This window comes from Prionailurus bengalensis, chromosome E1 (genome assembly GCF_016509475.1).
Source record: "Prionailurus bengalensis isolate Pbe53 chromosome E1, Fcat_Pben_1.1_paternal_pri, whole genome shotgun sequence".
Taxonomy (NCBI): Eukaryota; Metazoa; Chordata; class Mammalia; order Carnivora; family Felidae; genus Prionailurus; species Prionailurus bengalensis.
The window spans coordinates 34675368-34703238 of record NC_057347.1 but is presented as its reverse complement, the minus strand read 5'-3'; the positions used below and the strand labels follow the sequence as shown (position 1 = coordinate 34703238).

Here is a 27871-nt window from a genome sequence, read left to right as displayed (position 1 = left end):
TCTCTTACTCTTTACAAGAACCCTGCTTTTTCTCCCTCATCATATCAACCAATGATTAAACTTAAAATGTGTCGGGCCTGTTCTACATGCCTTACATTGTATCAATTAATTTAATTTTCAGGAGAACAACCTGTGGGTAGATAACTTAAAAAAAAAAAACAATATTCAACTAAGTGAACTTAAAGATCTAATTGGCTTTTTTGATAAAGATTCATGAATGGGGCAGCATCCCATCCAGCAAGCAGACAGGAGGAGCTCTGAGCTGTACAAAATGGAAGGATTTTATAAATAGAAGGAGGATATGAAAAGGAAGTCAAGAGTGGATTGTTTCGGGCAAGGTTACCTTCCTCTAGAATAGAATAAGGTGGGGAGTGCAGATCAGGAAATTCCAGATTTGTTCGTTTACATTCTTCTCCTGGGAGAGGCTAAAGGTTACACATTTAGTGGGGTTTATCAACAGTGACTCCATTTGGGGGCCTGTTTTTTTTTTTTTTTTTTTTTAACAGGACCACTATCATTCATCCCATTTTTCAGATGGGGAAAAGGTGGCACAGAGTGGAAGAGCTGGGATTACCAAATCAGGTTGATCTGGCTTCAGAGTCCATACCCTGAACTGTGATGGAGTACTTACCGCAATTTATATTGACAGATTTCATTTTATTTCTTTAGTGACTGTCTCCCTCAATAATCCTCAAGGTCTCGGGGAGCAAGGACTGTGTCTGAAAGGTTCAGAGCTTAGCTTCAAGCTTCAAGAGCTTACCTGGCACACGGTAAATACTGTTGTTGAAGAGATGAATAATTTTAAAAAATTCGACTGGGAGGTCATCAGGTGCATGACTGAATCTTCACATTCTGCCTGATCAGGGGAATCGGGGTGGGAGGATCACCAGGTGGAAGAGGAAGCGAGCGCAGTGACTAGGAACACCGCAGTCGGAACACGGAATCGGAGTGCAGATCTTCAGTTTCCTCCACTGGAAGATGGTACAGACCGCACCGCGTGGTGCGAAGGGAGACACTGCCCCTTTCTCCATTTCAGAGCGGAGACCAGGTTTCAACACGTAGCCTCCCATTGCTTCTTGCGAAAGAGCTCAGCGAAGACAACCGCCCAGGGAAGGAGGCGTGAAGCGCTGTGGAGCTGCGTGACCCTCAGTTCCGCCAGGCGCGAAGTGGGGCGGTGCCACGGGGCAGGGGCGGAGTCCGGACCAGGCCTTGACAGGCTCCGCCCCCCGGCAGGCGGAAGCGGGCCCGTCCACACCTCCTAGGCCTGGGCGTGTCCGCGCGGGCGCACGCGCGCGCACGGCATGCTGGGAGGGCGGCCGCGCGGCGGCCATTTTGTCTTATCGGCTCCTCTTTAGAGGAGGCTTTTCGGCCTGCGAGCAGGCCGAAGGGATTGGCGACTGTGTCGCCGGCGTTTTCTTTAGCGGGTGCCAGGGCTGGTGGGAGCAGCCGCCCGAGAAAAGCACCATGATTTCGGCCGCGCAGTTGTTGGATGAGTTAATGGGCCGGGACCGAAACCTCGCCCCGGACGAGAAGCGCAGCAACGTGCGGTGGGACCACGAGAGCGTAAGTCCCGCGGGCCTTGGGTCTGTGCCCGGGTGCCGTGGGGGAGGGGAGCGGCGCGGGCCGGGGCCGGTCCGGTTCGCGGCGCGATTTGGGGCGCGGGCCGCGCCAGGGACGAGTGAGTCTGTGGCGGGAGGGAGGAGCCCGCCCGGGTCTGGGGATGAAGGATAATTTGTTTTTGTTGTTGTTGTTTTAGTACCTAGGAAGTCGAAGAGGGCCCTTGGCAGAATTGAAGAGCACCTTAGTGAGGCAGGGAAACGCGGGAAAGGATTTTATTACATCTAGAGGCTCCGGAGTTTTCACCTCATTATACGATAGGGAAAAGGGCACATTCTTCCGTTATTTGGGTTGAGCGTCGTATTTAGACTGAAATTTCTGGCCAGGATTAGTGGTAAAAACCGTGGCACTCTATTACTTTAGTAATAGTTCTATTTCGACGCTTATATGAGGAAATAAAATTTTAAGAGGTCATAACTTGGTAGGGCTTACCATGATGATAAACAGGTACTGTTTGAGAGCAGTACGTTTTAGTAAGCCCTTCATGTAGATGGTTGTCAAGATTTTTTCTTTCACGTAAAACTCGTTTGATACGAGTACACGTATCTTGATGAGCCCTGAGAAACAGAATTGTTGAATCATTATATTGTACACCTGAACCTAATAAAACACTTAATTATACTTGAATAAAAACTCACTTGGTCATTTTAACCTTATGAGTAAAGGTAAATATTATAATCCCATTTTCACAGGTGAGTCTTGAGAGGTTACCCAAGGTCTCTTGGCAAGTTAAGTGGCGAAACTGAACCTAATCTTTGTAGTTGTGTTCACTTTCCACGATTCTATGAAACTGACTCTCTGCAGATAACCAGTCTATTTCAAGTGTTTTGAACATGCAGTGTAACGTTTTATGTTGGGTCTTAACCTGAAGAGCAGGTGTAGATTTTAATTTTACTTAGCTCGCGGTTATAACCAAACAACGTGGTAATTTAAAGGCGGTTGCTAGTCAAAATATGAAGTGTAGTTGAACAATTAAGCTGTTTTAAAAAGTTGCTTACCCCTTTTTTTTTTTTTAATGTAGGCTTTAGTAAAATTTCTTTTTTGTGATGCAGGAAAACAAGTTGGTGCTAGATGAATCCTTTCAGGATCTTAAAAAATAAGTGGCTAAAGATGTATTGAGGTGTTGCCTGATTCCAAAGTAGTAGGAAGTGTTACAGTAGAATTTATTGTGTGGGGTCAAATTCATGCATCTGTCCTTGAACTTAGCAGAGGTGAAGCTTTTTAAAAGCTTTTCTTTCTTTTTTTGTTTCTTATATTTGGGTTTTTTCTCTGCATGTTAAAATAGGAAGCCGAGTAACTTTGTGGATTGTTTTGACCCTCTTTCTAGGCATCTGTTTGTCCCAGTGAAGTCATTTTTTCTTTACTACTTGGGAATCTTTTGCTTTGCAAAACAAAACAAAATTACAATTTAGCTGATGTGCAAATAGGACATTTTGGACATTATTTTGGATTAAAGAGAAAATTGCTTTTGATTGCCTGCTCAACAACTAGAGCAGTCTAATGTCTATGCCTCCTTGGTTTTGAACACGTGTTGTGAAGAAACTTTGTTTTCCTGTTGTATTTTATTGAGCATTGCTTTTAGTTAGCAATGAGGCTCTCAGAATAGCGACTTAGGTTTTGTCATCTCAGCTATGATCTTTCACTTTTAGTGCTTCTTGTTGACTTAAACTCTTAGTGCTTGTCACCAAGGTATTTATTCCTTTAATGACAGGTTGCACTTTATTCTCGATCAAGGGATTTGAAAAGCCAATTACTGGTATTTCAGATTTATGTCTGCAGGGAGAATGTTGGTGTTGACCTGGAACAAAGCACATGGCCTCTTCTAAATAAGACTCAATTACTCTGGGGTATAATAAAGCTCTGGAAGCTCGTGGCATCACTTCCGGGTCATTTGCATATTCTTATGCTGTTGGTTGTTAGTGGTAAAATCCTGTGAAAATGGACAACCCCAGCATATACTGTAAGGGTTTCAGGATACTGCAACCTGATATTTCAAAATATTTTTACATTCCCATTCTATCTGGAAATTTTTCTTTGCTGCATTTGCACTAGATGGGAAAAGCTGTTTCATCTGGGTGGGGTCCTTTTGTTTAACAACTGAAATGGAAACTTAACCTTAGTGGTTAAAAAAATAGTTCTTGGATGTCTGTATCTGACTGACCTGTGGAATTTGTTTTAAATGCAGATTTCTGTACCTCACCCTGGAGAGATACTGATTTTGCAGCCCTGAGGGAAAACCTTGGAAATCTGGATTTTCTTTAAATGGCCTTATGCGTTCTGAAGCTTGTGAACTACAGCTTCCTGACCCACTTGATTAGTCCTGGGTTTTTAATTGTGACTTAGTAGCACTTGAAGCTCCTTTTTAAGTGAAGGATGCATCTGTGATGCAAATTATCGACCTTTCCTTTGTTATAGTGTCTATGTAACCACTAACCTGATTGAATCTTGGAAAGTGCTTTACTGGAGTTTTACAGGCATTTCCACCTTCTTTGTTGATTGCTACCTCTGGGTCTGAAAGTAGTTTTCTGCTAAAGTCAAATCAGCTTTAGTGCCATTCCAAGGATTCATTCGTAATCCTGCTACCTCGCTTATTAATATTTTACATTTCCTTGAGGTTAGTATTTTTGCATTAAGCAGTTCTGTTAATTCTGAACAACTGCAGTAATGAGGAAAGCATACGATTTTAACTGCCTAGTGTGAGCATCTTTCAGTGGGTGTCCACATGGGAAGATTTCAGTGTTTGTCAGAGAAGGCATTAATAGCTTTCTAATTATCTGAATAGCTCAGATTGTAGGGGATGTGTTAAGGTTTGGTCTAGAGTTTTCAGTATCTTTTATATGATATAACAGGAACTTTGTAGTTCAAATTGAGGTTTTTACATTGTAGATCTCAATACGGAAGTGAAATATTTAACTGTTGGCTTAACTCTAAAACGAGATTTCTTGGGGCGCCTGGGTGGCTCACTCAGTTAAGTGTCTGACTTTGACTCAGGTCATGATCTCACAGTTTGTGAGTTGGAGCCCCGCATTGAGGCCTGCGAGGAGCCTGCTTGAGAGTGTCTTTCTCCCCTTCTCCCTCCCTCTCCCCCTCCCCCCCACTTGTGCACACGCATACTCTCAAAAAAAAAAAGTGAGATTTCTTTCATCATTTATCAAATTCAAGTATGCCTCCTGCTCAGTGGGGGTTTAATAATTCATGGAGGGATTTGAACTAAATGTTCTTTTCTAAAATCTTCAGAATGTTAACAGATACTGTCATTGACACTGAAAGCTGTTTGAAAAAGAAAAACAATCCTGTCCACATGTTTACCTGTGAACTTTGACAACAAAAATTAGTCATTATAGCTCATGACATCTAATGTAAGCATTTTACTGGATAGTTTTCGTTCAGTTACAAAGTGTTCGTTTTGTCAGAAATGCAGGCATTTCCTGTCTTACTGTACATAAGTGTTGGGCTTCTCCAAATTGGCAGCAGTCTGTGTGTTGTGTATGTACATAACTGTTGTTTGCAGTTTCCCAAAACATATACAGAAGTAAATACTATAATAAATTGTGTGCCTATGCCCAATGCCACATTAATGCGTTTATTATTGGCAGTATTATAGTCACTATATTCTCTGCCTTTTATTTTGAAGCAGTTCTCTCATTTAAGCTTTAAAGACATCATTATATATCTCTACAATGTAAGGACTTCAAGAGAACATAACCACAATACTGTTATCACACTGAAAATGTTAGGTATTTCTTTAATATTTGATTGCTTCAGGGAAAATGTGCGTATGTATCATTAGAATTGATTTCTTCACAGGGGGAGACAGCTTAAGTTAGTAATAATAGTGCTTCATTGTTTTATGAAATATGTTTAATTTTCTCATTTCTTAGGTGTAAGCTGGGCATATTTTCTGTTTTCATTTATTCAACAAAAATATAGAACAGAACCGTAATAGTATAGATAGGGCACTTGGCCTGAGAGAACCATCAGTCTGGTGACAGATATAAAAGAGTAAATGTGCTTTTGTAACATGTGGTAAGTGCCACAATAGAACACATATAGCGTCTTGAAAAGCACACATCAGAGGGGCATCTAATAACCTAGACTGGGGTGGTTGGGAAAGGCATCTAAAAGTGGCTCTTAAATACTGGGAATTAGCCTCAGGGAGTGAGAGAGAAGACATGTTACTAGGAGCTGGAGAAGATCTTAGGCTTGAGAAATTGTGAATACCTGGAGGCCTTGTTGCTTTTGTTGGAGAAGGGGATGTAGATAGATGGGCAGAAATCTGGTTTTGAATGATATTTGTAAGCCTTGTTAAAAGTTGGGACTGAATTACATTGGGGAACAAAGGCTTTAAGCAGTAGATGGAATATCAGATTGACTGTTGCCAACATGATGAATTTTAAATGCCAGTATTTAGATGACCAGAAATAGAAATTGAATAAATTCATTCTCTTTAGAATTTGCTTATAAAATGGAACTTATCTCGTGGAACCAAAGATGTGTCCAAGGCTGTTAATAACTTACAATACCAAAGAAACTCTTTTAAGACATTCATAGGATTTTAGCTGGAGACCTATGTTTGTAGGTGTCTGTAAAGACATTTAAAGTTTATTTTTATTATTTTGAGAGGAAACACACACACAAATGAGGGAGGGTCAGAAAGAGAGGGAGAAAGAGAATCCTAAGCAGGCTCCATGCTGTCCTTGCTGGATCCCAATAATGGTGAGATCATGACCTGAGGGGAAACCAAGAGACCGGCCACCTAACCAACTGAGCCACCCACACGCCCCTGTAAAGACATTTACATGTGCTTTAATGATTTGAAGGCTTCACTGTCTGTAAAATTATAACTAGATGGCCTGTTGGGGTGAGAAACAACTAGGGATTCAACTGACTTGGGGAAAGCAGTTTAACAAAAATAATGCAGACAGCATTGAAAATATTTGATTAGCTCAAGGGAGAATTAATATTGTTTGATTCAAGTGGGTATAGAAAGACAAAAAATAAGGTATTCTTAACATACTTTTGTGATTAGAAGTGGTCTAAATAAATGACCAGAATTGATTGTGCCTTGAAGAAGTGAATGCTAAAAAAAATAGGACTGTTTTTGTTAAGGTGTAAGTCTTAGCATAGTTTGAGTTAGATATTTATACTTCAGTTTCCTAACATGTGTAAGTGTTCTTTATACTAAATAATCTCATTTAAATACTGATTCCATTAATAATTGGGAGTTGATTTTATTATTTCAAGTTTTCCCTCTGAACTTAGCACCATTAAAAGTATTTTTTACCAAAGTAAACATGCTTGCTATAAAAAATTAAAATTTAACTTGGAAATAGTGAAAGCCTGTCCTTGCCTCCCCTCCCCATTGCCAAATCCCTCTGAAAAACTTGAAAAATTGGTGTGTATGTTTCTGTGCCTTTCCTGATAATTTACAGATGTATACACATATGTAAGTGAAAGTTACAGATAGCTTAATGTAAATTACATAACATGTAATTATGTTTATAGACGTGTATACATACGTAAGTGAAAGTTACAGATAGCTTAACGTAATATTATGTAATATATAATTAATTATATTTTTAACAGTTTTAATTTCCATTGTGGCATCTTTCCTTGTTTGTACATAAAAATCTACCTTAATTGGGGCACCTGGCTGGCTCAGTTGGTAGAGCATGTGACTCTTGATCTCAGGGTTGTGAGTTCAAGCCCCACATTGGGTGTAGAGATTACTTAAAAATAAAAATCTTTAAGAAAAAAATCTACCTTAATTTTTAACTTTTTGTTCTCTGGTGGGTATGTAGATTATGTCTAATTCTTTTCCCATTACTAAGCTGCAGAGAACATTCTAGTACATATAGCTGAGTCACTTGTAGGATGGGTTCCTAGAAAGGTGATGGCTAAAGTAAATGCACGTTTTACATTTTGATGGACGCTGCCAAATTGTCCCACAGCCCTCTAGTATGTTTGGAGTATCCTTGTCACAGCACTGTATCTAATGCCAGATATTGTTTTAATTTTTGACAATTTGACTTTGTTTAATATGGGAATTTGCGTTTCAGATTTTCTAGTCAGATTTCCAAGATTGATTATTGTTTCTGCTTTCTCTTGACTGCTGATGAATTCACTAAAGGATGCTATTGAGATTGAACTCTTCTGGTCAGTGGTGTTGCCTTAGATTTATCAAGAAGATAAATCACAAGAATCCTGGTCACCCCACTCCCTTGGTGCCTCCCTGTCCCACCTTTGGTTATCAGATTGTTAGCTCCATGATGCACATTTAGTAAACATTTGCTGAATAAAAGACTGTTAGTATTTTTAGTTAAAGATCCTTAGTCCCTGGCGAGAGTTTAAAAGAACCAGTCTGGAGGCATCTGAGTGGCTCAGTCAGTTGAGGGTCCAACTTTTTTTTCTTTCTTTATTTGAGAGAGAGAGAGAGAGCCGTGGAGGGGCAGAGAGGGAGAGAGAATCCCAAGCAGTCTCTGTGCTGTGCTTGGAGCCTGCTTGAGATTCTTTCTCCCTCTGTACCCCTCTCCCCCACTTGTGTGTGCTCTCTCTCACTCTCTTCCTGGAAAAGAAAAGAAGCAGTCTAAGTAGCTAGAGTTTAATGGGTAGAATAACATTTTTTAAGTGTATTTATTTTGAGAGAGCAAGAGCGCGTGCAAGCCCGTGAGCCAGGAGGGAGGAGTAGAGAGAAAATCCCAAGCAGGCTCCATGCTGTCATGAAGTCATGACGAGAGCCGAAATCAAGAGTCTTGTGGATGGATGCTTAACCAACTGAGCCACCCAGGTTCCCCTGGAGTAACATATTTTGATGTACCAGTCATGTTACAGCGGTATCTTAAGGAGAATTGAAGAGTGGAAAAGAGCACATAGAACTGGAATAGGAAAGTGGCTTTTTTTTTTTTAATTTTTTTTTAATGTTTATTTTTGAGACAGAGCGAGACAGAGCATGAAGGGGGGAGGGTCAGAGAGAGGGAGACACAGAATCCGAAACAGGCTCCAGGCTCCGAGCTGTCAGCCCAGAGCCCGACGCGGGGCTTGAACTCACGACTGTGAGATCATGACCTGAGCCGAAGTCGGCCACTCAACCGACTGAGCCACCCAGGTGCCCCAGGAAAGTGGCTTCTAATCTGGATTTTGTAAATAGCGAGGTGCTTTTAGGGCAGGTCATGTGGTTGATCTCTTAAATGGGGTGATTGGACTAAATTCTAGGTAGCACCTGGTTAGCCCACTAGTAGGCATGTCTTACTTGGTGTCCATAGTGTCTAAAACCATTAAAAAAAAACCAGTATGGTAAAAATCAGACTAATTTGTCCCCTCTCCTCATGTAACAAACATAATTTAAATATTATAATTTTGCTATGAAATAGTGTCATCTACTTTTTTTTAGATGAGGAAACCAAGAGTTAGTCTATAGTTCACAATGGATAAGTGTGAGCCAAGATTCAAGCTCCGCACTGTGTTGTCTCTCCAAGCATACCTGTTTACACTTCCCCATTTCATACTATCATCTTTTTTCACATATTGTTTTCCTTATGCCTAGAATGCCTTACAGTCTTTCTCCTTCTGAACTGAAGAACCAGTTCAAGCTTCACCACCTGTGATGACCTGACAGTCCTGACTAAATTCACTTCTGTGTCTGGTGTTGCATGTATATTCTAGTACACTCTATATTTTGTTTTTGACTGTCTTCTATGAGACTGATCTTCCTGAAGAGTAGGTCTTAATTCATTCTTGGATTTCTAGCATTGTTTTTAGCACATAGTCTTAAATTATTATTGAAGTGTCACTTTCTACTTTTTAAAATTAAAATGTCATCTAAAATTAAATGCCACTTTGTTTATTTTTTGAGAGAGACAGACAGAGAGAGGGACAGAGGATCTGAAGTGGACTCCATGCTGAGAGCAGAGAGCCCACTGTGGGGCTTAAACTCACAAACCATGAGATCATGACCTGAACCGAAGGCAGTTGCTTAACCCACTGAGATGCCCCTTTGACTTTAGTTTTTAAGGGTTTTTAAAAAAAATTCCTTTAGGTAATCTTCACACTCAATGTGGGGCTCAAACTCAAAACCCTGAGATTAAGAGTCACATGTTCCACAGATTGAGCCAGCCAGGTGCCCCTAAATGGCACTTTATTTATTTGTTTGCTTGCTTGCTTATTTATTTAACTTAACTTTAAAGTCAGTAAGTTTTTGGTTTTTTTTTATGTTTGTTTATTTTTGAGAGAGACAGAGCCAGAGCATGAGAAGGAGAGAGGCAGGGAGAGAGGGAGACACAGAATCTAAAGCAGGCTCCAGGCTCCGAGCTGTCAGCACAGAGCCCGACACGGGGCTGGAACTCACAGACTGTGAGATCATGACCTGAGCTGGCGCCCTAGTTTTTTTGTGGGTTTTTTTAATTTTTTTATTTTTTTTACCGTTTATTTATTTTTGAGACAGAGGGAGACAGAGCATGAAGGGGGGAGGGTCAGAGAGAGAGGGAGACACAGAATCTGAAACAGGCTCCAGGCTCTGAGCTGTCAGCACAGAGCCCGACGCGGGGCTTGAACTCACAAACCGCAAGATCATGACCTGAGCCGAAGTCAGATGCTTAACCGACTGAGCCACCCAGGCGCCCCTTGTTTTGTTTTTTAATGTTCATTTATTTTTAAGAGTACGAGTGGGGAAGGGGTAGAGAGAGAAGGAGACAGAATCTGAAGCAGGCTCCAGGTTCTGAGCTGTCAACACAGAGCCCACATGGGGCTTGAACTCACGAACCATGAGATCATGACCTGAGCTAAAGTTGGACGCTTAACCGACTGAGCCATCCAGGCACCCCTCAATAAGTTTTTATTTAATGAATTTTACATGTGATTCCTTCCACTCCCAATCACCATAGTTCCTCTAAAGTCAGAATCATTATCTTCAAAAAAAAACTCTTAGAAAAAGAACTTTTTTGTTCAATCCGAATTCACTGCCCGGAGTTCCTTCTGTTGGGCTTCTTTGATCTCCACTTGAATGTGGACATATTTCAAAAATGCCCACCTGTAATCTTTGGGATTCAGTTTCTTTAGGGCCCTCTAACTGCCACTTTAAATTAAAATCCCATGCAGTACTTAATTAGATTTGAGAATGTGTTTATTTAATTGAAAATACTTTATTGAAGTTTTATGTAAAAACTGACATAGAACATTTAGACTTAGAGTTTTGGCCACTTAGAATCTACATTTATTTATTATTTTTAATTTCTTTTTAATGTGGGGCCTGAACTCATGGTCTCAAGATCAGGAGTCACATGCTCCACTGACCAGGCACCCAAGAATCTACTATTTTTGAGAAAGTCTTATTTGTATAAGTGAAACTTAGGGTTTATGGTAAACTAGAAATATTTTAGTTTTAAAAAACAACGTATATCAGTTTATGACAAACATTGAAGCTTAGTAGTAATCACCAGTTTTACAGAAAAGGTAAGCCACAGGTAAAGCCCAGAGTCAGATCTGGGTCCGTTTGATTTCAGTGAAAAATATTAAAACTAAGATTCAGTAAGTACTATATTGATATTTCATTACCAAAAAGAATTGTATGATTTCCTGTCTAGAAAAAAGTTTATGTTTACTTGTATTTTAGAGTCAGGAGAGGGACCATAGAGCTGTTTATTCCTTTTGTGTGTGTGTGTGTGTGTTTAGGTTTATTTTTATTTATTTCGAGAGTGAGTGAGGGCAGTGGGGACAAGGGCAGAGAGAGGGGGAGACAGAAGCTGGCTCCGCTCTATCAGCACAGACCCCGATGCGCACAAACCGTGAGATGGTGACCTGAGCTGAAGTTGGACACTTAACTGATTTGAGCGACCTAGGTGCCCCAATTGATTGATTTTTAAAGTTTTATTTAAATAATCTGTATACTCAACGTGGGGCTCCAACTCACAACCGAGACTGAGTCAGATGCTGTTCTGACTGAGCCAGCCAGGCACCCCTCGATTTCACATTTAACATCCAGTCCTATGTATTTACAAAGAATTCTCTTAAATTTAACATACCTTTTCTTTTCATACCTTTCAGTGTTGCACATTAATTACCTAATAACAATGAAGTAGTATAAGAAAGAAGGAGATATTTTGGAATTTTGCTTAACAGTTTTTAGTTTTTGGTTTGCAGTGTATAGAATTAAATAATCAGCTAGGGCAGTCTTGGAATATATCTGAAGGAGTTAAGAGTAAGTACTAATGGAGAGAATGAAAAGTCAGTTTCATGTTAATAGTCTTTGCTTATACTGTAGGAGCCCATGAGGAGTCGCTTAGTGAAGTGCTCGTGTGTGAAAATATCCAGGGCGTTTCAGGGCTTGTTACAGGATCTCTTAAAGGAAAATACCCACCCAGCTTACTTTATATGAATGTTATTTGTAATTTAGACAGTGATTTCCAAATTCTAATCTGTAAATTGGTTTTGGTCTTTAACAGAGTTAGAACGATGATAACAGTGTAGGGTTTTTTTTTGTTTTCAGTAAAGTTAAAATTTTCCCTTGTGGATATCTTTCCCATATTTGTTGTTGCTTTGTGAGGAGAGTGGTGATTAAAAGTAGATAGATAGTAGGAGAGGCGCCTGGGTGGCTGAGTCCGTTAAGCATCCGATTTTGGCTCAGGTCATGATCTCCTGGTTCAGGGGTTCGAGCTCCGTGTCGGGATCTTGCTGACAGCTCAGAGCCTGGAGCCAGCTTCGGATTCTGTGTCTCCCTCTCTTTCGGCCCCTCTCCCTTCTCTCTCTCTCTCTCTCTCTCTCTCTCTCTCTCAAAAATAAATAAACATTAAACAAAAAAAGGTAGATAGTAGGAAATTCTGGTGACTCTTCGTCCATCCTGACATTTTTTAGTGAAATCTGGGAGTTGGAAAGTCACGAATTTAAAAACTAATAGGGTTTAACAAACGAACCTGTTCTTATACTTATTTGGTTGAAAGATGAAGGTTAAAAAATGAGAAAATAGTTATTTCGTACCCTTTTCCAATATAGTTTTAAAACTGAACAACTTAAAAAATTTAAGTACCTTTGTTTTTCTTCACTAGGTTTGTAAATATTATCTCTGTGGTTTTTGTCCCGCGGAATTGTTCACAAACACTCGTTCTGATCTTGGTAAGTGAATTTTCTATGTAACTTATATCAAATTACAATTTAAAATAAAAACTTGTACTTTATAAATTCTGAAAACTTTTCTCTTAAATAAGGTTTGTTGGTAAAATAATTTCTTTCTTGGCTTAGACTTTTATACTAATAAATGCCAGTCTAGTTAAACACGGTAGCTTACATGAACATACATGTCTATTTCCATTCCTTCCCAAATCCCTCCACTAAAATGAAAATTTAAAAACAAGAAAGGTATAAACAGAAGAAGAGATAACATTAGAGATGTCAACAAATTTTTGGAAGATGACAAGTGGATGGAATAGTAGCAGCAAACTCAACAGAGAAACCCTGTACCCTAAAAGTCTGCCGAAGGGAATATTAAAAGGAAGTGAGTGAGTGATCAGCAGAACCTTGGACAGGCTCAGGATTTGGAGGTACCACGTACCCTAGAACATAGTCATGGGGCTGAAAATTAAAAAGTAGTCTAGTTCATGGTCTCTCAACCTTGACATTTGACATTTTGAGCTGGATGATTTTGTTTTAGGGGGGGCTGTCTTGTGTATTGTAAGACGTTCAGTAGCATTCCTGGCCTCTACCCACTAGATGCAGGTAGCCCTTGAGTGTGACAACCAAAAACATCTCCAACTAAAAAGGCATTGCCAAATGTCCCTGGAGAGACTCGTAAGACCTGTGCATCTGGTGATTCGACCTCTACCCGCACAACCTGGAGATACTAGGGGGTTATTTTCTGGAGAAATTGGACCACTGAGACTGTAGTTCATCTGAACCACAGATTGCAAAAAAAAAAAAAAAACCCAGTTGAGTGACTTCTTCTCCCAACAATGGTACATAATTAGTATCATTTTAGAAACATAAAAGAGAAGTTAATTCATTAAGCACGATGCTTGCCCAGCTCATCAGAAGCACATTAGGACTGGACAAATCTAGATATTGGGATTCCGGACATAGCACAGGGCAGTCGTGAGTAAAAATGAGACTTATAAGAGAGTTAAGTCTATATTCTTACTAGTGGGGTTTTCCCATTCCCTTCCTCTGCCCTGTTCCTAGAAGGATACAGCCAGATGTTTTTCCTCAGGCAGAAGAGAAGAGGAGTCTTTAGAGAAAGTGAACAGTTCCAGAGAAGTGATCTACAGGTACTGACCCTTGGGGAATCTCCTAAAAGAATTTTGCTGCCTTATTTTCCTGTGGTAAAGCCCATTTGTTGATAAACCCTGCCTGTGCATACCAACTTCCAGTTAGATTTTGGAAGTGTTTTTCCAGCCAAGGAATCCAAGTTAGGCCTTTGAAGAAAACTTTCAAAACAAAAGATTAACCAAAACCAATAAGAGGGGGAAAAAAGTTTAGTGAAATTAGAGATAAGGGGGGAAGGAGAAGAAAAGGTATTAAAAGTCTTTTTTTTTTTTTTTTTTTTTTTTTTTTAAGTAAGCTCTGTGGCCAACGTGGGGCTTGAACTCATGACCCTGAGTTGTATGCTCTACCAACTGAGCCAGCCAGGCACTCTAAAATATTAAAAGTCATAACTAAATTTAGTATCTTCAGAGAAATAAGAGAGGACATCAGAAATAGGATGCTATATAAAAAGGGACCTTTTGAAAAACCAAAAGAACTCTTGGAAATTAGGACTGGAGAAATCTGAATAAAATCACTATAAAGGTTTGAGAATAAAGTCAAGGAAATTTGCTGGAATGTTGGGTGATCGCACAGAAAATACTAAAATTTGACAAAATTGTATCAGTCCAACACTAATTAGAAATTCTAGAGAAAGCAGAAGAGAGCAAATTAAAAATTCTACAATACTGAAGGACGTTAGTCTCTTGATTGAGCATGTCCTTTAAATGCTCAGCACACTGGATGAAAAAAGATCCATCCCAAGGCACACCACTGAAATTTCAGAATGGTGGGGGTGGGCCAGGAGCACACAAGATTATGAATCCGAATGGCCTCAGATTTGTCAGTAACAGCACTGGACGCTTGAAGACTTTGGAGAAACACCCTCAGGATTCTGAGTGAAAATATATTTTTTACTGGGTTAGCTATATAGCCAAACATGAAAGCCTGCAGGTGAAAAAAAGACATTTTCAGATATGCAAGATCTCAGCAAATTTATCTCCCATGATTCTTTTCTCTGGAAATTCCACCGACACATGAGTGTAAGACCAAGGAGAAAAACAAGAGATCCAGTAAACTGCATCCAATGCAGACCAGAAAAGGAACCTCTCAGGATGACAACTCTTATCAGTGAGTTTAGAAAATACGCAGCTGGATTGAAACAGAACAGAAAGCTCAGGGATGAAATTGAAGCTGATTATCTGATAGATTTGGAATCTTGAGAGAAATTAGTATTGAGGGAATTTCTGTAGCTGAATTAAAGTGAGAAGAATTTGGAGATACAGAAAATTAAGCAAATGAAAAGAATTCCAGCGAAAGTACGAAGTATATCATAAGTCCTCATAATGCTCCTTTTGTTGGACTCAGCAAGTAATAGTACTTGTATAGTCAAAATATAAAGTGTTTATTGAACCTAAAATTTTGATGTCTAAGATTAACCAGGAAAAGGCAAAATTGTTTAGAAATATGGAAATAAATTCCGGAAGGCGTAGGTGACGTGGTTAAAATCTGTTGCCTTCTGGAGGTAGGTGGGGGTGGGACTAGGTCAGTATTCTTGTACTCTTTGGCTTTGTTTGCAAATGCCCCAAATTAGTAAAAGATCAGCAGGTTGGCCCTCATTACAGTTTTTTTCTTGGGTGCAGTAGGAATGATTTCTCTTTCCATGCATTCCCTCTTCTTTCTTCTTACTGTATAGTTGCTCTCCGTTACACTGATCTTGAAGATTAATGGGAACAATTTTTATGTGTTTACTTTGGGCACATTGCTTTATGATTCATTAGGCCCAATTTAGGTGTGTACGGACTACTCAGTGATCAAATGGATCTTTTTTTAAAGAAATTTGTTCTGGCAAGAGGAAAGGTTAACATCCCCAATAATTTATACATTACATTTCTCATTTTTTTTTCAGGTCCATGTGAGAAAATTCATGATGAAAATCTTCGGAAACAGTAAGTTGTCTTTTGAGGTCCTTTCCCCTTGGTCAGTTATTTGGTTTAAAGGGGACAAGGATTAAAGAAATAATTGCAATTAGTATAAAATGAATGTCTTGTTGGGGTTCTAGTCAATAGGTGGGATGGTAGAAAGTCATAGCTTCAAAAATGATACTGTTAGCCACCACATGAGTGCATACTATATGCTTAAATACTAATAAACCCTGATCTTTTTTTTTAAGAGCCCTGATTTTTTTTTAATATTTATTCTAAGAGAGAGAGAGAGAAGGTGTGTGTGCACATGAGGTGGGGAGGGGCAGAGAAAGAGGGAGAGAATCCCAAGCAGGCTCCATGCTCAGCACAGAGCCCAGGGCAGGGTTCTGTCTCATGATCCTGGAATCATGACCTGAGCTGAAATCAAGAGTGGGATGCTTAAACTACTGAGCCACCCAGGCGCCCCTTAAAATCCCTGATTTTATAAATGAGACTTATCCTGGGGCGAGGGTCACAGGTCCAGTATTGTGGTAGAGCTGGCGAAGCACCTAGATTTGCCTTATCTGTGCTCTTAACCAGACAAAATGCTAAGTACTACTTTCCTTTTACCAAGCTGAGGGACTAGAAATTTTCTTAAACACTTGATTTACCCTTCAGAGTAAATACAGCAGTGTATAAGATTAGTTAAGGGGTGCCTGGGTGGCTGTTTGTTGGGTGTCGTGATCTCGTGGCTCGTGAGTTCGACCCCTGCTGCGGGCTCTGTGCTGACAGCTCAGAGCCTGGAGTCTGCTTCAGAGTCTGTGTCTCTCTCTCTCTCTCTCTCTCTCTCTGCCCCTCCCCACTCATGCTCTCTCTCTTCAAAAATAAACATTAACAAAAATAGTTAAGAGAATATGTGAGTTTTAATGGATAAAGATGTGGAAAGAAAGTAACGCTTGTTTATTCTTCTCAGGTATGAGAAGAGTTCTCGTTTTATGAAAGTTGGCTATGAGAGAGATTTTTTGCGATACCTGCAGAGCTTACTTGCAGAAGTAGAACGTAGAATTAGACGAGGCCATGCTCGTTTGGCATTATCTCAAAACCAGCAGTCTTCTGGGGTGAGTATGAAATTAATTTGTTAGTCTTTGTAACATGTCCCTTTTCTCTGGAGACCCAGAGGCCTCTGTAGTATTGAAACTTGTGTTCAGGTTCATTAATTTGTGTTCTTTTAGAATGACATAAACTTAAAAGCATTCATTTTTTTCATTCTTTATTAGTAGTACTGGTTTTGCTAATCATTAAGATTTTTCTTCTAATTATTAGTAACTGATAAAATATGTAATTGACTATTTGAAGGTAATTGAGTTATCCTTGTGATTCAGTATTTTAACGGATGAATGCAAGTGTTATGTATGGTATGTGAGAGCTTGAATATTCCTGTGTTTTACTTACTGATAATACATTTATTTTCTTTTCAATAGGCAGCTGGTCCAACAGGCAAAAATGAAGAAAAAATTCAGGTTCTAACAGATAAAATTGATGTACTCCTGCAGCAGGTAAGAATTGTATATGTGAATAACAGAAAATCCTTGGAATAGTCCTTAACCAAAGAAGAAAAAGGGATGGCAAATACATACATGTAAAGATGCTCGAAGTCATTAGTCATTAGATAAATACAAATTAAAACCACAATGAGACACTTACTGTTCATTCTTCTGTTAGAATGGCTAAAGCTAAGACGACTGGCCATACCAAGTGTTAATGAAGATGTGGGCAAACTGGAACTATCATACACTGCTGGTCGGAGCTAAAAATGGTATAGCCACTTTGGAAAGAGGAGGTTTCTTAAAAAGTTAAGACGCGTCATGAGTCATTCCAGTCCTAGATATTGACCCAAGAGAAGTGAAAGCATATGTTTACACAGGGTTGTATAATAGCAGCTTTGTTTGTAATTGGCAAAAACCCTTAAACTGGAAACTGCTCAAATGTCTATCGGTAGACAAATGGATAAATGCTGTGATGCATCCATGCAGTGGAATATGGCTCGGTAATAAAAATGAATGTAACAGTGGGTGAATCTTAAGATAATTAGGCTGAGTGAAAGAAGCCAGGCCAAAAAAAGGAATAAGTACATAATTCCATTTACATAAAATCCTAAAAAATGCAAACTAGTCTGTAGTGACAGAAAACAGATCAGTGGCTGCCTGGGGAGGAGGTGCTACAAAGCAAATTTAGGGTGATGGATGTGTTCATTATGTAGATGATGGTGTTAGTTTCATGGTTGTCAAAACTTACCAGATTGTACACCTTAAAAATATGCAGTTTATTGCATGTCAAATACACTTTACTAATGCTGTAAAAAATCAAAAGGGTAAATTTAACCCAAAGAGGCTTCAATAAACAAAATTAGACAAAAGACCCAAAACAACCACTAAATGCTAATGAAACTTGGGAAAGAACGGAAAAATACTTAGGTAGTTTGGTTAGAAAGGAGTCTTGACTGCATTTTTTTTTTTAAATCCCTCTTAGATTGAAGAATTAGGATCTGAAGGAAAAGTAGAAGAAGCCCAGGGAATGATGAAATTAGTTGAACAGTTAAAAGAAGAGAGAGAGTTGCTTAGATCCACAACCTCGGTGAGTAGCAACCTCATTTTGATTTATCCAGGCTCTTCACTGTGAATTACTACGACCTGTTGCTACTTGAGAATCTTTGTAGACAATTTTCTAATGTCCTAAATCAGGAGTTTGCAAACTGTATCTTAAAAGGCCACACAGTAAATACTTCAGGTTTGCAGGCCAGAAGATCCCTGGCAGCTACCAAGCTCGGCTTTTATTTTATGAAAGCGACTTTGGACAGTGTATAAACAAATTGACGTGGCTGTGTTCCAATAAAACTTTTATTTACAAAAACAAGCCTCTAGGTACTGGCATGCCAGCCCATGCCTTAGGACTACTCATTTGGGCCTGGGTTTTGCTTTCTTGTTCCGATAAATTACTGTGTGTGTGTGTGTGTGTGTATGTGTATGTTTTTATTTAATTTTGAGAGAGAGCAGGAGTTGGGGAGGGGCAGAGAGAGAGGGAGGCACAGAGTCTGAAGCAGGCTCCAAGCTCTGAGCTGTCAGCACGGAGCCCGACCTGGGGCACGAACCCACGAACTGCAAGATCATGACCTGAGCTGAAGTTGGACACTTAACTGACTAAGCCACCCAGGCATCCCTAATTACTCCATATATATTTACCTTAGCTCAAAATTAGTGTACTCAAAGTATCTTCTACTTTTTTATATTAGAGAATGTGATATACCTGTTTTGGGTGTCAATGGTAGAAAATAATTGGTCATTGGTTCCCATATATCGAATAGGATATGTACAGATTATGCTCAGTGAGTTCAGTTCCCTAAGCATTTTGGAAAAATTTTTTTTACATAGCTCTGTGCCTAGCATGGGCTTGAACTCATGGCCCCAGGGTCAAGTGTCGCATGCTCTGCTGCTGAGCCGATTAGGCGCCTCTTGAAAAAATACACATATATATTTCATTAAAGTTTTTTTTAACATCATTCATTTTTGAGAAAGCCAGCATGAGCGGGGGAGGGGCAGAGAGAGAGGGAGACACAGAATCTGAAGTAGGCTCCAGGCTCCGAGCTGTTAGCACGAGCTGTTAGCACAGGACCGTGAGATAAGGACCTGAGCTAATTCAGAATCTTAACTGACTGAGCCACCCAGGCGCCCCTATTTGTATTTTTTAAATGTTTGTTTATTTTGAGAGAGAGATTGGGAGGGGGGGAGAGAGGGAGGGAATCCCAAGCCCCATTGATGTGGGGCTTGATCCCATGGAACCGTAAGATCATGACCTGAGCTGAAATCAAGGGTTGGATGCTTAACCTGCTGAGCTCAGGAAACCGCCCCCCCCCCCAAATACTTTTTTTAGTTAGTTTGTTTGTTTATTTATTTATTTATTTATTTAGAGAGGGTGCAAGTGAGGGAGGGGCAGAGAGAGAGAAGTGGGGCTCCTGCTCACCTGATGACGGAGCTCAAACTTAGGAACCATGAGATCATAACCTGAGCCAAAGTCAGATGCTTAACTGACTGAGCTACCCAGAAGCCCCCTTTAAAAATACTTTTAATATGGAGGCCACGCCTTTAGCCTGTTGAACCTAAGAAAGGAATTCAGACTAAAATAGGTAGCTGAGAGGTAGTTAACCATTTTCAAGGTGGTGTGGGTAATTGACTAGTTACTGTTGAGGGACGGGGTCTCCACACTTCCTTAATGATAATGGAAAGTTGGTTGCTGTTGCCTTGTTCCCTGCTCTAAAAGTTGGCCAGTTGGTACTCAGTATTAATGGCTTTGGAGAAATGCACAAAATTAGAACTCTGTTCTAAATTTTAAGTATATATTTTGGATTTGTTTGTTCTCACTCAGATACTCTTTATAATAACTGATTTGTCATTTCAGACGATTGAAAGTTTTGCTGCCCAAGAAAAACAAATGGAAGTTTGTGAAGTGTGTGGAGCCTTTTTGATAGTCGGAGATGCCCAGTCCCGGGTAGATGACCATTTGATGGGAAAGCAGCACATGGGATATGCCAAAATTAAAGCTACTGTTGAAGAATTAAAAGTAAGCTTTCAACATGCACTTTAACCACAGCTAGTACTGTACTTCAGTGTGGCTAAAAATTGATCACATAGAGACATAAGCCTCTTGTGGATATTTTGTTGATGTGTATTATTTGAAACCGTAATAATCCCTATAAAATTTTGCTATTAATGAATACTATCAAAGCATTTTAATTCCTTCACTCTTTCGTGCCAGGAATTTGGGAGAAAGCCTATCCCTGAGGACTTTGTCAAGTAACATTATCTTGCATACAAACATGGTGTCGGAATTTCTACATTTTCTTTTAGGATATCAGATTCCATAAGTTGGTTTACACATGCTTTACATGTCAGCCCTTGTTTGACAGAGTCTTTAAGGGTGTTTATAAAAATTGAACTTGATTTCTTTTAGGAAAAGTTAAGAAAAAGAACTGAAGAACCTGATCGTGATGAGCGTTTAAAAAAGGAGAAGCAAGAACGGGAAGAAAGAGAAAAAGAACGGGAAAGAGAAAGAGAGGAAAGAGAAAGGAAAAGACGGAGAGAAGAGGAAGAAAGAGAGAAAGAAAGGGCTAGAGACAGAGAAAGAAGAAAACGAAGTCGTTCAAGAAGTCGGCATTCAAGCCGAACCTCAGACCGAAGATGCAGTAGGTCTCGGGACCACAAAAGATCACGAAGTAGAGAAAGAAGGCGAAGCAGGTACATAGAGCACACAAGACTGTGCCCAGCATAGAGCGAGTGTGCAATAAACAGTAGTGATTACTAATGTTATTTCCTTGGTCCTTGGGAAGCTCTCAAGTATTGTCAAAGACTAGAATAGATTATGAGAGTGGAGTCAGTTAGCCACTCCATCTTCAAGGCAACTTCTTTGCTATTTCACCTAAGGAGGTTTGATGTGCTCTTATTAGGAAGTCCATGCAGCTGGATGGTCTCTTTGTTTCTCTTCTCATTGATTCTAAGAAGACATTTAAATTATAAGTTATTTTGGGTAAAATGATGTACATTTACTTTGGAGGACACCACACTTAATACAAGAACTAAAGTGTTACCTAACTGGGGTGCCTGGGTGGGGTTTAGTCAGTTAGGTGCCCAACTCTTGATTTCAGTTCACAGCATGATCTTACAGTTTGTAAGTTTAAGCTCCACGTCGGGCTTTGCACTGACATTGTGGAGCCTGTTTGGGATTCTCTCTCCCTCTAAAACAAAAATTAGGGGCCGGTGGGTGGCTCAGTTGGTTAAGCATCTGACTTTGGCTCAGGTCATGATGGCACGGCTCATGAGTTTGAGCCCTGTATTGGGCTCTGTGCTGACAGCTCAGAGCCTGGAGCCTACTTCAGATTCTGTGTCTCCCTCTTTCTCTGTCCCTCAACCACTCACACTTTTTCTCTCTCAAAAATAAAATAACATAAAAAGTTAAAAAGAAATAAAGTGTTATGTAACTGATTCTTTAAAAACACAAAAAATGAAATCGGTTTTATTGTTTTAGAGTTAACGATTGAAGAGGAGTCTTAAAGATCATGATAACTATCTTAGCACTATTTGAAAAGTTGAAGTTAGATTTCCAGTAACTTCTTAAGATTTCTACTGTACATATGTTTTAGTAGTGGATTCTATTCATTTGCCTTTTAAAGCTAAGTTTTGCTTAATCTTGTTAATTATTAAATAGTACATAATTTTTGCAAGGTTTTTCTCATTGTCATGTCAGCTGAAGTTGCTTTCCTTTTATTTCAAATTGTGAAGAAGCAGAGATCGACGAAGAAGCAGAAGCCATGATCGATCAGAAAGAAAACATAGATCTCGTAGTCGGGATCGAAGAAGATCAAAAAGCCGGGATCGAAAGTCCTATAAGCACAGGAGCAAAAGTCGGGACAGAGAACAAGATAGAAAATCCAAGGAGAAAGGTTAGTTTATGTGAGAATTTAATTCATTAATTAAAGATTTAATTCATTAATTAGATTATTTTAACACTCCTTTCTCTGCACTCACATTTCTTTGGAGATAGGCAGAGTTCCATTTCAAGCTATCTTCTTTTTTACTTAGAACCAACACCATTCAGTAGGAGGCAGGCATTATTTTCCCCTCCTGCTCTGACTTGTGACAGTTGACCTGGTGTTTTCTTAGAACATGCCAAAACCACATCCTTCAGTTGTTAACCTGAGGTTTATCGTCTCAATTCTTCCAAGTATCGCATTACTCTTCAGGATTATAAGGCTGTAGAATTTATTAGCTTGGTTATTGGCAACATTTTTTTTTATCTGCTGCGTGTTCCATAATATGTCTTGCAGAGTAATGTGCTATTTTGCATTGGTCCTCATGTGCAGCCTTCATTTACCTCCATAATTAACTTCTAAGTTTGCAGAAGTTGAGTATCTTACGTACGTCTTCACTGTGTTTTCTATTGAAACAACACGCTCTTTCCTTTCTACCTTTCCCTTTGGTTTTCTGTGGCATTCTGGTGGCTGGAATGCACTGTCACTGCTCTGTTAATGGACTTTCTTATATTGTCTTTGGCATGTTTTCACATGGATATTCTCATTGTTTAGCTTAGTCTTAACTGAAAGATCATTCTTTGAAAATCAGCGTCTCCCTTCTGTATTTTCTTTAGATCTTTTGAGCATCTTTCATTTTGTCTTGAATGGGCTGTTCTGCTTTGCATGGTTTTTAGGAATGAGAGCAAGGGCCTGTTTCTAATTTTCTTGGCTCTGCTTGTTCCATCCTGTCCTGCCTGTTGGTGTCCGTGTTAGATCACCCGACATACGTGCTGCTGTGTTTGAGTTTGTTAAACTGGACTTTTGTGTGATACTCGTTTCTTACTTTCTTTTATGGAACTATTCTATGGTTTTTGTTTTGTGTGTGGTTTTTTTTGTTGTGTTGGGTTTTTTTGTTTTTTGGGCCAGACTCAGGTTTTTGTTAAACTGAGTTAGAGAAATGCCAGCACACAAACAATGGACATATATTTTTGGTCTTACGCTTTCATTTTTCCTGAAATAAGTATCCCTTTTCTTTTAAAAATATTTACATATGTTGTTTTTTCTACCACCTGGAGCAAATGTTAAATAGGAAACGACAGTTTTTTAAACTTGCTGTCACGAACTTTATTATTTGTCATTTAAGTCCAGAAATTACTTCTGTGATTCAATAGGCAGTTGCTACAAAGGGTTATCAACTGATTTTACATTAGTTTAGAACGTTTCACCCAGCCTTTTTTGCAAGACTTTGTAAATGTGTTTTTTGGGTGAGGGGTCTAGTCTCCAGAGCCAGATAATGGGCGTCAGAAATCAAATTAATCACTTCTCTTTGAGAACTAAAGCTCTTTGCTATATTCCCTTTGTGTCGCTTAAAATAGTTGGATTGATGCCCAAGGACAATAGCTAGCCTTCAGAACTGTCTGGGATCAGAAATGAGCAATAGATGCAACTGGCTTGCCTTCAAACAGACGTGATTGTATAATTTCTGGATGGAGCAAAAAGATGTCCTGAATTGCATAGCTGTAATAGAATCTTAATTATAATGGTGACATCATAGAATTTAATAAAAACCTTTGCTTAAGTAGAATAAGCTACGTTGTTTGTTTGGATTATGGACAGATTTTCACGGAGGAAGGAGGGAAGACTTGATTTGGAGAAAGTTCTGCATCAGGTCCACCTTGAAAGATTGGGAATGCATTATAGATTTGTCTTGAACTTGGGGATCTCTTTTAAAAGTGATATGATTTACTGGCTTTTGAAAATGCCATGTCGCCATTGAGGCACGCCTAGGTATACAGATGACTGAAGGCCTGAACTCTGAGCAGGAATAGCACTCGATAATGGCACATGAGTAAGCGGGAGGTCACTACTCCAGGTGCTGTGATTGGAAGTACTTGAACGCCACAGTGAAAAGTGGTTTCTTACACAGACCTGTATTTCTTAACACCAACCAATTTAAGGTTCTCTCTTTGTCAGAGAGTTTCCTTCTTTAATCCATAGCCCTGAAATCCACCACACTTTGTGGGTGTCCTTAGGACTATTAAGATCTACCATATCTACATAGGGCAGAAGATAAGATTATTGGACTGACTACTAGTCCTCTACGGGGCAACAAGACGACTCTTCCTCATTGAAGCTACCCGTGCACCGGAGAAGCCCATAAGGCACAAAGGGAGGACTTGCCCACAAGGTCAGTTAGAGCACACTGTACTGGCTCAGTTCTCCTGAGTCGACGGACAGACATGGAGCAAGTCCTGCCGTCAGCTACTTGGACATTGCTTCGTGTGCATTTTGCAAGTCTTATGGACTGAATCCGCTCCTTCACATAAGATCTTCAGTTCTTCCATTCTTTGAATGAGCGCCCCCTGCCACCACCATATTTTGTTTGCATTACCATCCCTCTCCTAGTTACTTGCTGTTGTGTCTTAACAACTTTGTCCAGAATCTGTAAAGGGTTGTGCTTCTCTTAAAACATCTTTCTGTCTTATGGACTACTCTGCTAGACCAGTTGTTCTTAACTTAGTTTTAAGGGGAAAAACAATTTTTCCAGGAGGCTTGTAGTTTGTGTTAGCATTTTCTGTAGAAATCTTTTGTTAGGCAATACTTGGAACTAAAAAAGCTGGACTATTCTTGCTCCACCTCCCACTTTCTGCCCCTAGTCTGAGGTTTCACCATTACGAGGAAAACAGTAGGAGAAAAAGTTGAGATTTACTTTTTTCGTTCTTCATTCGCAGCTGAGTTGAATTTTAATTTCTCCTTTTGGAAAAACAACTCTGAGGTGGCATCTATATTACTTTTCTTAGCAAAGCACTTTCTTAGCAAAGTTCAGTGCTTGGATTGAGATCTAAGGTCCACTTTCTTTCATTGGTCTTGTTCCTCTTAGGTGTTCAGATTGATACATATGTAAGTAGTCTGTTGCATTACCAAATCTACAGTTGGAGAAACAGGCCTATTAAATGTTTAACTGTTTTTACTTTTTACCTTAGTAACTCACTTTGTGTGAACACAGTTCTTGTGTGCTACCGTTCATACCCTTCCCATTGCTTTTTGATGTTCCTCGCCCCAGATGAAATTTACTTACATCTTAGATCCTGCAGTGATTTGGAGTTGCCCATACTTAGTAGATTCTCACCAGTTTGAGAGAATTTGCATACTCTTTTACCTTTTGCTCTCTCTTAATTCCCCGTATGGTGCTCCCCGGTTTTTATCCCTTTGATAGATTCGCCAAACTGTGTTACTTGCAGTCTGTGGGAAATAATTGTCTTTTCATCTCTCAATTGTTTCGCTTTTCAAAATGTCATATGTGTATTGTATTTTACTTTAAAATCCACGATCAATGTCTTCTTTTATGGCAGAAAAGAGGGGATCTGATGATAAAAAAAGTAGTGTGAAGTCCAGTAGTCGAGAAAAACAGAGTGAAGACACAAACACTGAATCAAAGGAAAGTGATACTAAGAATGAGGTCAATGGGACCAGTGAAGACATTAAATCTGAAGGTGACACTCAGTCCAATTAAAACTGATCTGATAAGACCTCAGATCAGACAGAGGTAAGTGTATTGTTTCTCACTTTGATTAGGGCTTTTTGTTACTGTTTGGCAGTGCAGCGTAAGTATGCACAGACGAAGACGGAGCTAAGCCGAGTAAGAAGACATACAAAAGCATCTTCTGAAGGAAAAGACAGTGTAGTCCTGCAAAACATTTTGAGGTACATTGTTTTGTCTCAGCTATTTTGTAGCAGACTCGTGCCCCCATTAGTGTGCCTCTTTGGAAATTACTGCCCACGTTTGTAATGTAGTCGCCATTGAAAAGTTAATTATCCTTTTTTTTAGGGATTTTGCTGTCATTTCTTTTTTTTTTTCTTTTTTTTTTAATAAAAAGGTTGAACTGTTTTTTTTTCTTTTTGGTATTAAGTCCATCTTGTGTTGGTACATTGGCAGAGACATATGCTTTAACAACTTAAATATTTCTGAGGCACATGTTGGACTACTTTGTTTTAATTAAACTGCTAGTATTTCTTTGTCAAGGATGTTTCTAGTTTTTTGCTTTATTGCCTTGCATTCTAATGCAGTTTGTTCTGTAACTCGAGAGCCAGTAGCATTGGATTGATGGAAGTGTAGGGTTTATGAATTATTGCAGCTGACTACCATACCTCACACAGCGTTGGTGTTGTGAGCGGCCCATGAAAAGCCAAATTAAAAATCAAGGATTCAGTCAAACTAAGCAGGTACTCATGCCAGGTACTCCTTTCTCTACCCACATCCATGTTTGAATGCTATTGCCTGTGATCTTTACGCTTAACTGTTGTGTATCTTTTTTGTTCTTTACAAGACGCACAGAGGGGTTTTTTGTGTATTGCGTGAAAACTTATAAATCAAATGTTAACAGAATGGAATTTTTTTTCAACTGTGTGTAGGGATGCAGTGGTGCCCAGAATTAGATATCTTTAAAGAATTTTAAATACAATAAACACTTCACATTATTCGCCTTGTTACACTCAATGCAATTCTCAAGTCTTTAAGAGGTATGTGTTTAATATTTCCTACGGTGTAGGAGAATCTGCAGGCAGCCATAGATCCCTAGGAATAGTCACTGGCTGAGACGTTTCAAGCAGCAGTGGATGGCAGAGGCAGACACCTTCAATCTGTGAAATACAAAGAGTTGATGAATCATGTAGAATGAATTTGGGTTTTTAAAGAACTATTAAAAGTTAGGTTTTATGAGTTCTGAAAACCTATAAACTATTCATTCTTTGGGCTAGTGGCTTGGGATAAAAGATTTCTACGGAAAGGGAGTACCAAGTAGTTGGTTTGTCAATGGCTTTCTTCTTCTAGGACAGCAGTGTAGTGTTACGTGTGTGAGCCATTCACGCATAGGCCAGCACACGCGGGCACAGGGCTTTAAGACCACGCTGATGCCTTGATAACTTACAAAGAATACAGACGTTCCGTGTCCGTATGTTAAGTAGCAGTTAGTGACTGGGCCAACACTTAGTCATAAAAATTTGCCTTTTACATGTTGTCTAATTATCCTTTTTCCCCAACTTTTGCATTGTAGGACAACTGTTCGAAGATTTCTGGAAGAAACCTGAAAACGGCATAACATGAAGATCGACATTAAAATGAGGTGAAAGAAAACTATAGTGGCATAGAAAAGTAGAAAGCTCAGTTAGTTGTTCTGTTTTGTTTTGTTTTTTTATTAAAAATTAATTCAGGACTGACGTGACCTACCAGATTTCAGAACACGTGTTAATAGCATATATATGCCACTGAAAACTTAGGTCCTGTATCATATTGTTTTCTTTAAGACTTTTTAAGAAATATTACCTAAACATGTGGCTTGCTCAGTGTTTAATTGCAAGTTTTCATTCTTGGACTTTGAAAACAGGATTAAACGTTAGTATTTGTGTGAATCAGATTAAGTGGGATTCCATTTTTACAACTCTGCTCTATCTAGCCTTTGGATTTAGAAGTGAAAATAAAGTATCTCTGACTTTCTGTTACAAATTTGATTGTCTCTGTCATTGAAAAGTTTTAGTATTAATCTTTTCTAATAAAGCTATTGACTCTGAA

General features: G+C 39.3%; 1 protein-coding gene across 10 annotated transcripts; it reads left to right on the top strand.

Moving 5' to 3' along the window:
- Positions 1-741: 741 nt before the first annotated feature.
- LUC7L3 (LUC7 like 3 pre-mRNA splicing factor) lies at positions 742-27871 on the top strand. 10 transcript variants are annotated; one of them, XM_043584065.1, is made up of 13 exons: positions 1304-1563; positions 12654-12720; positions 15749-15788; positions 16717-16861; positions 17225-17299; positions 18273-18377; positions 20196-20357; positions 20748-21031; positions 22073-22233; positions 25656-25796; positions 25902-26007; positions 26461-26526; positions 27357-27871. In XM_043584065.1, exons 1-12 carry the CDS (start codon positions 1465-1467, stop codon positions 26483-26485), a joined length of 1410 nt encoding a protein of 469 aa, XP_043440000.1. In that variant the 5' UTR covers positions 1304-1464; the 3' UTR covers positions 26486-26526; positions 27357-27871. The 10 variants fall into 10 exon arrangements, 8 of the variants coding, with proteins under 8 accessions (XP_043440003.1, XP_043439997.1, XP_043440000.1 ...); XM_043584062.1 differs by lacking the exon at positions 26461-26526 and having other exon boundaries at positions 1302-1563; XR_006297847.1 differs by having other exon boundaries at positions 25902-26526.

What these genes read in the sequence shown, in the direction of transcription:
- LUC7L3 (XM_043584062.1), top strand. Translation starts at nt 1,465, where the DNA reads ATGATTTCGGCCGCGCAGTTGTTGGATGAGTTAATGGGCCGGGACCGA. An exon ending in TTGATGTACTCCTGCAGCAG is followed by an intron (nt 17,300 to 18,272) that starts GTAAGAATTGTA and finishes AATCCCTCTTAG; the next exon opens with ATTGAAGAATTAGGATCTGA. An exon ending in GTCCTGCAAAACATTTTGAG is followed by an intron (nt 26,008 to 27,356) that starts GTACATTGTTTT and finishes TTTGCATTGTAG; the next exon opens with GACAACTGTTCGAAGATTTC.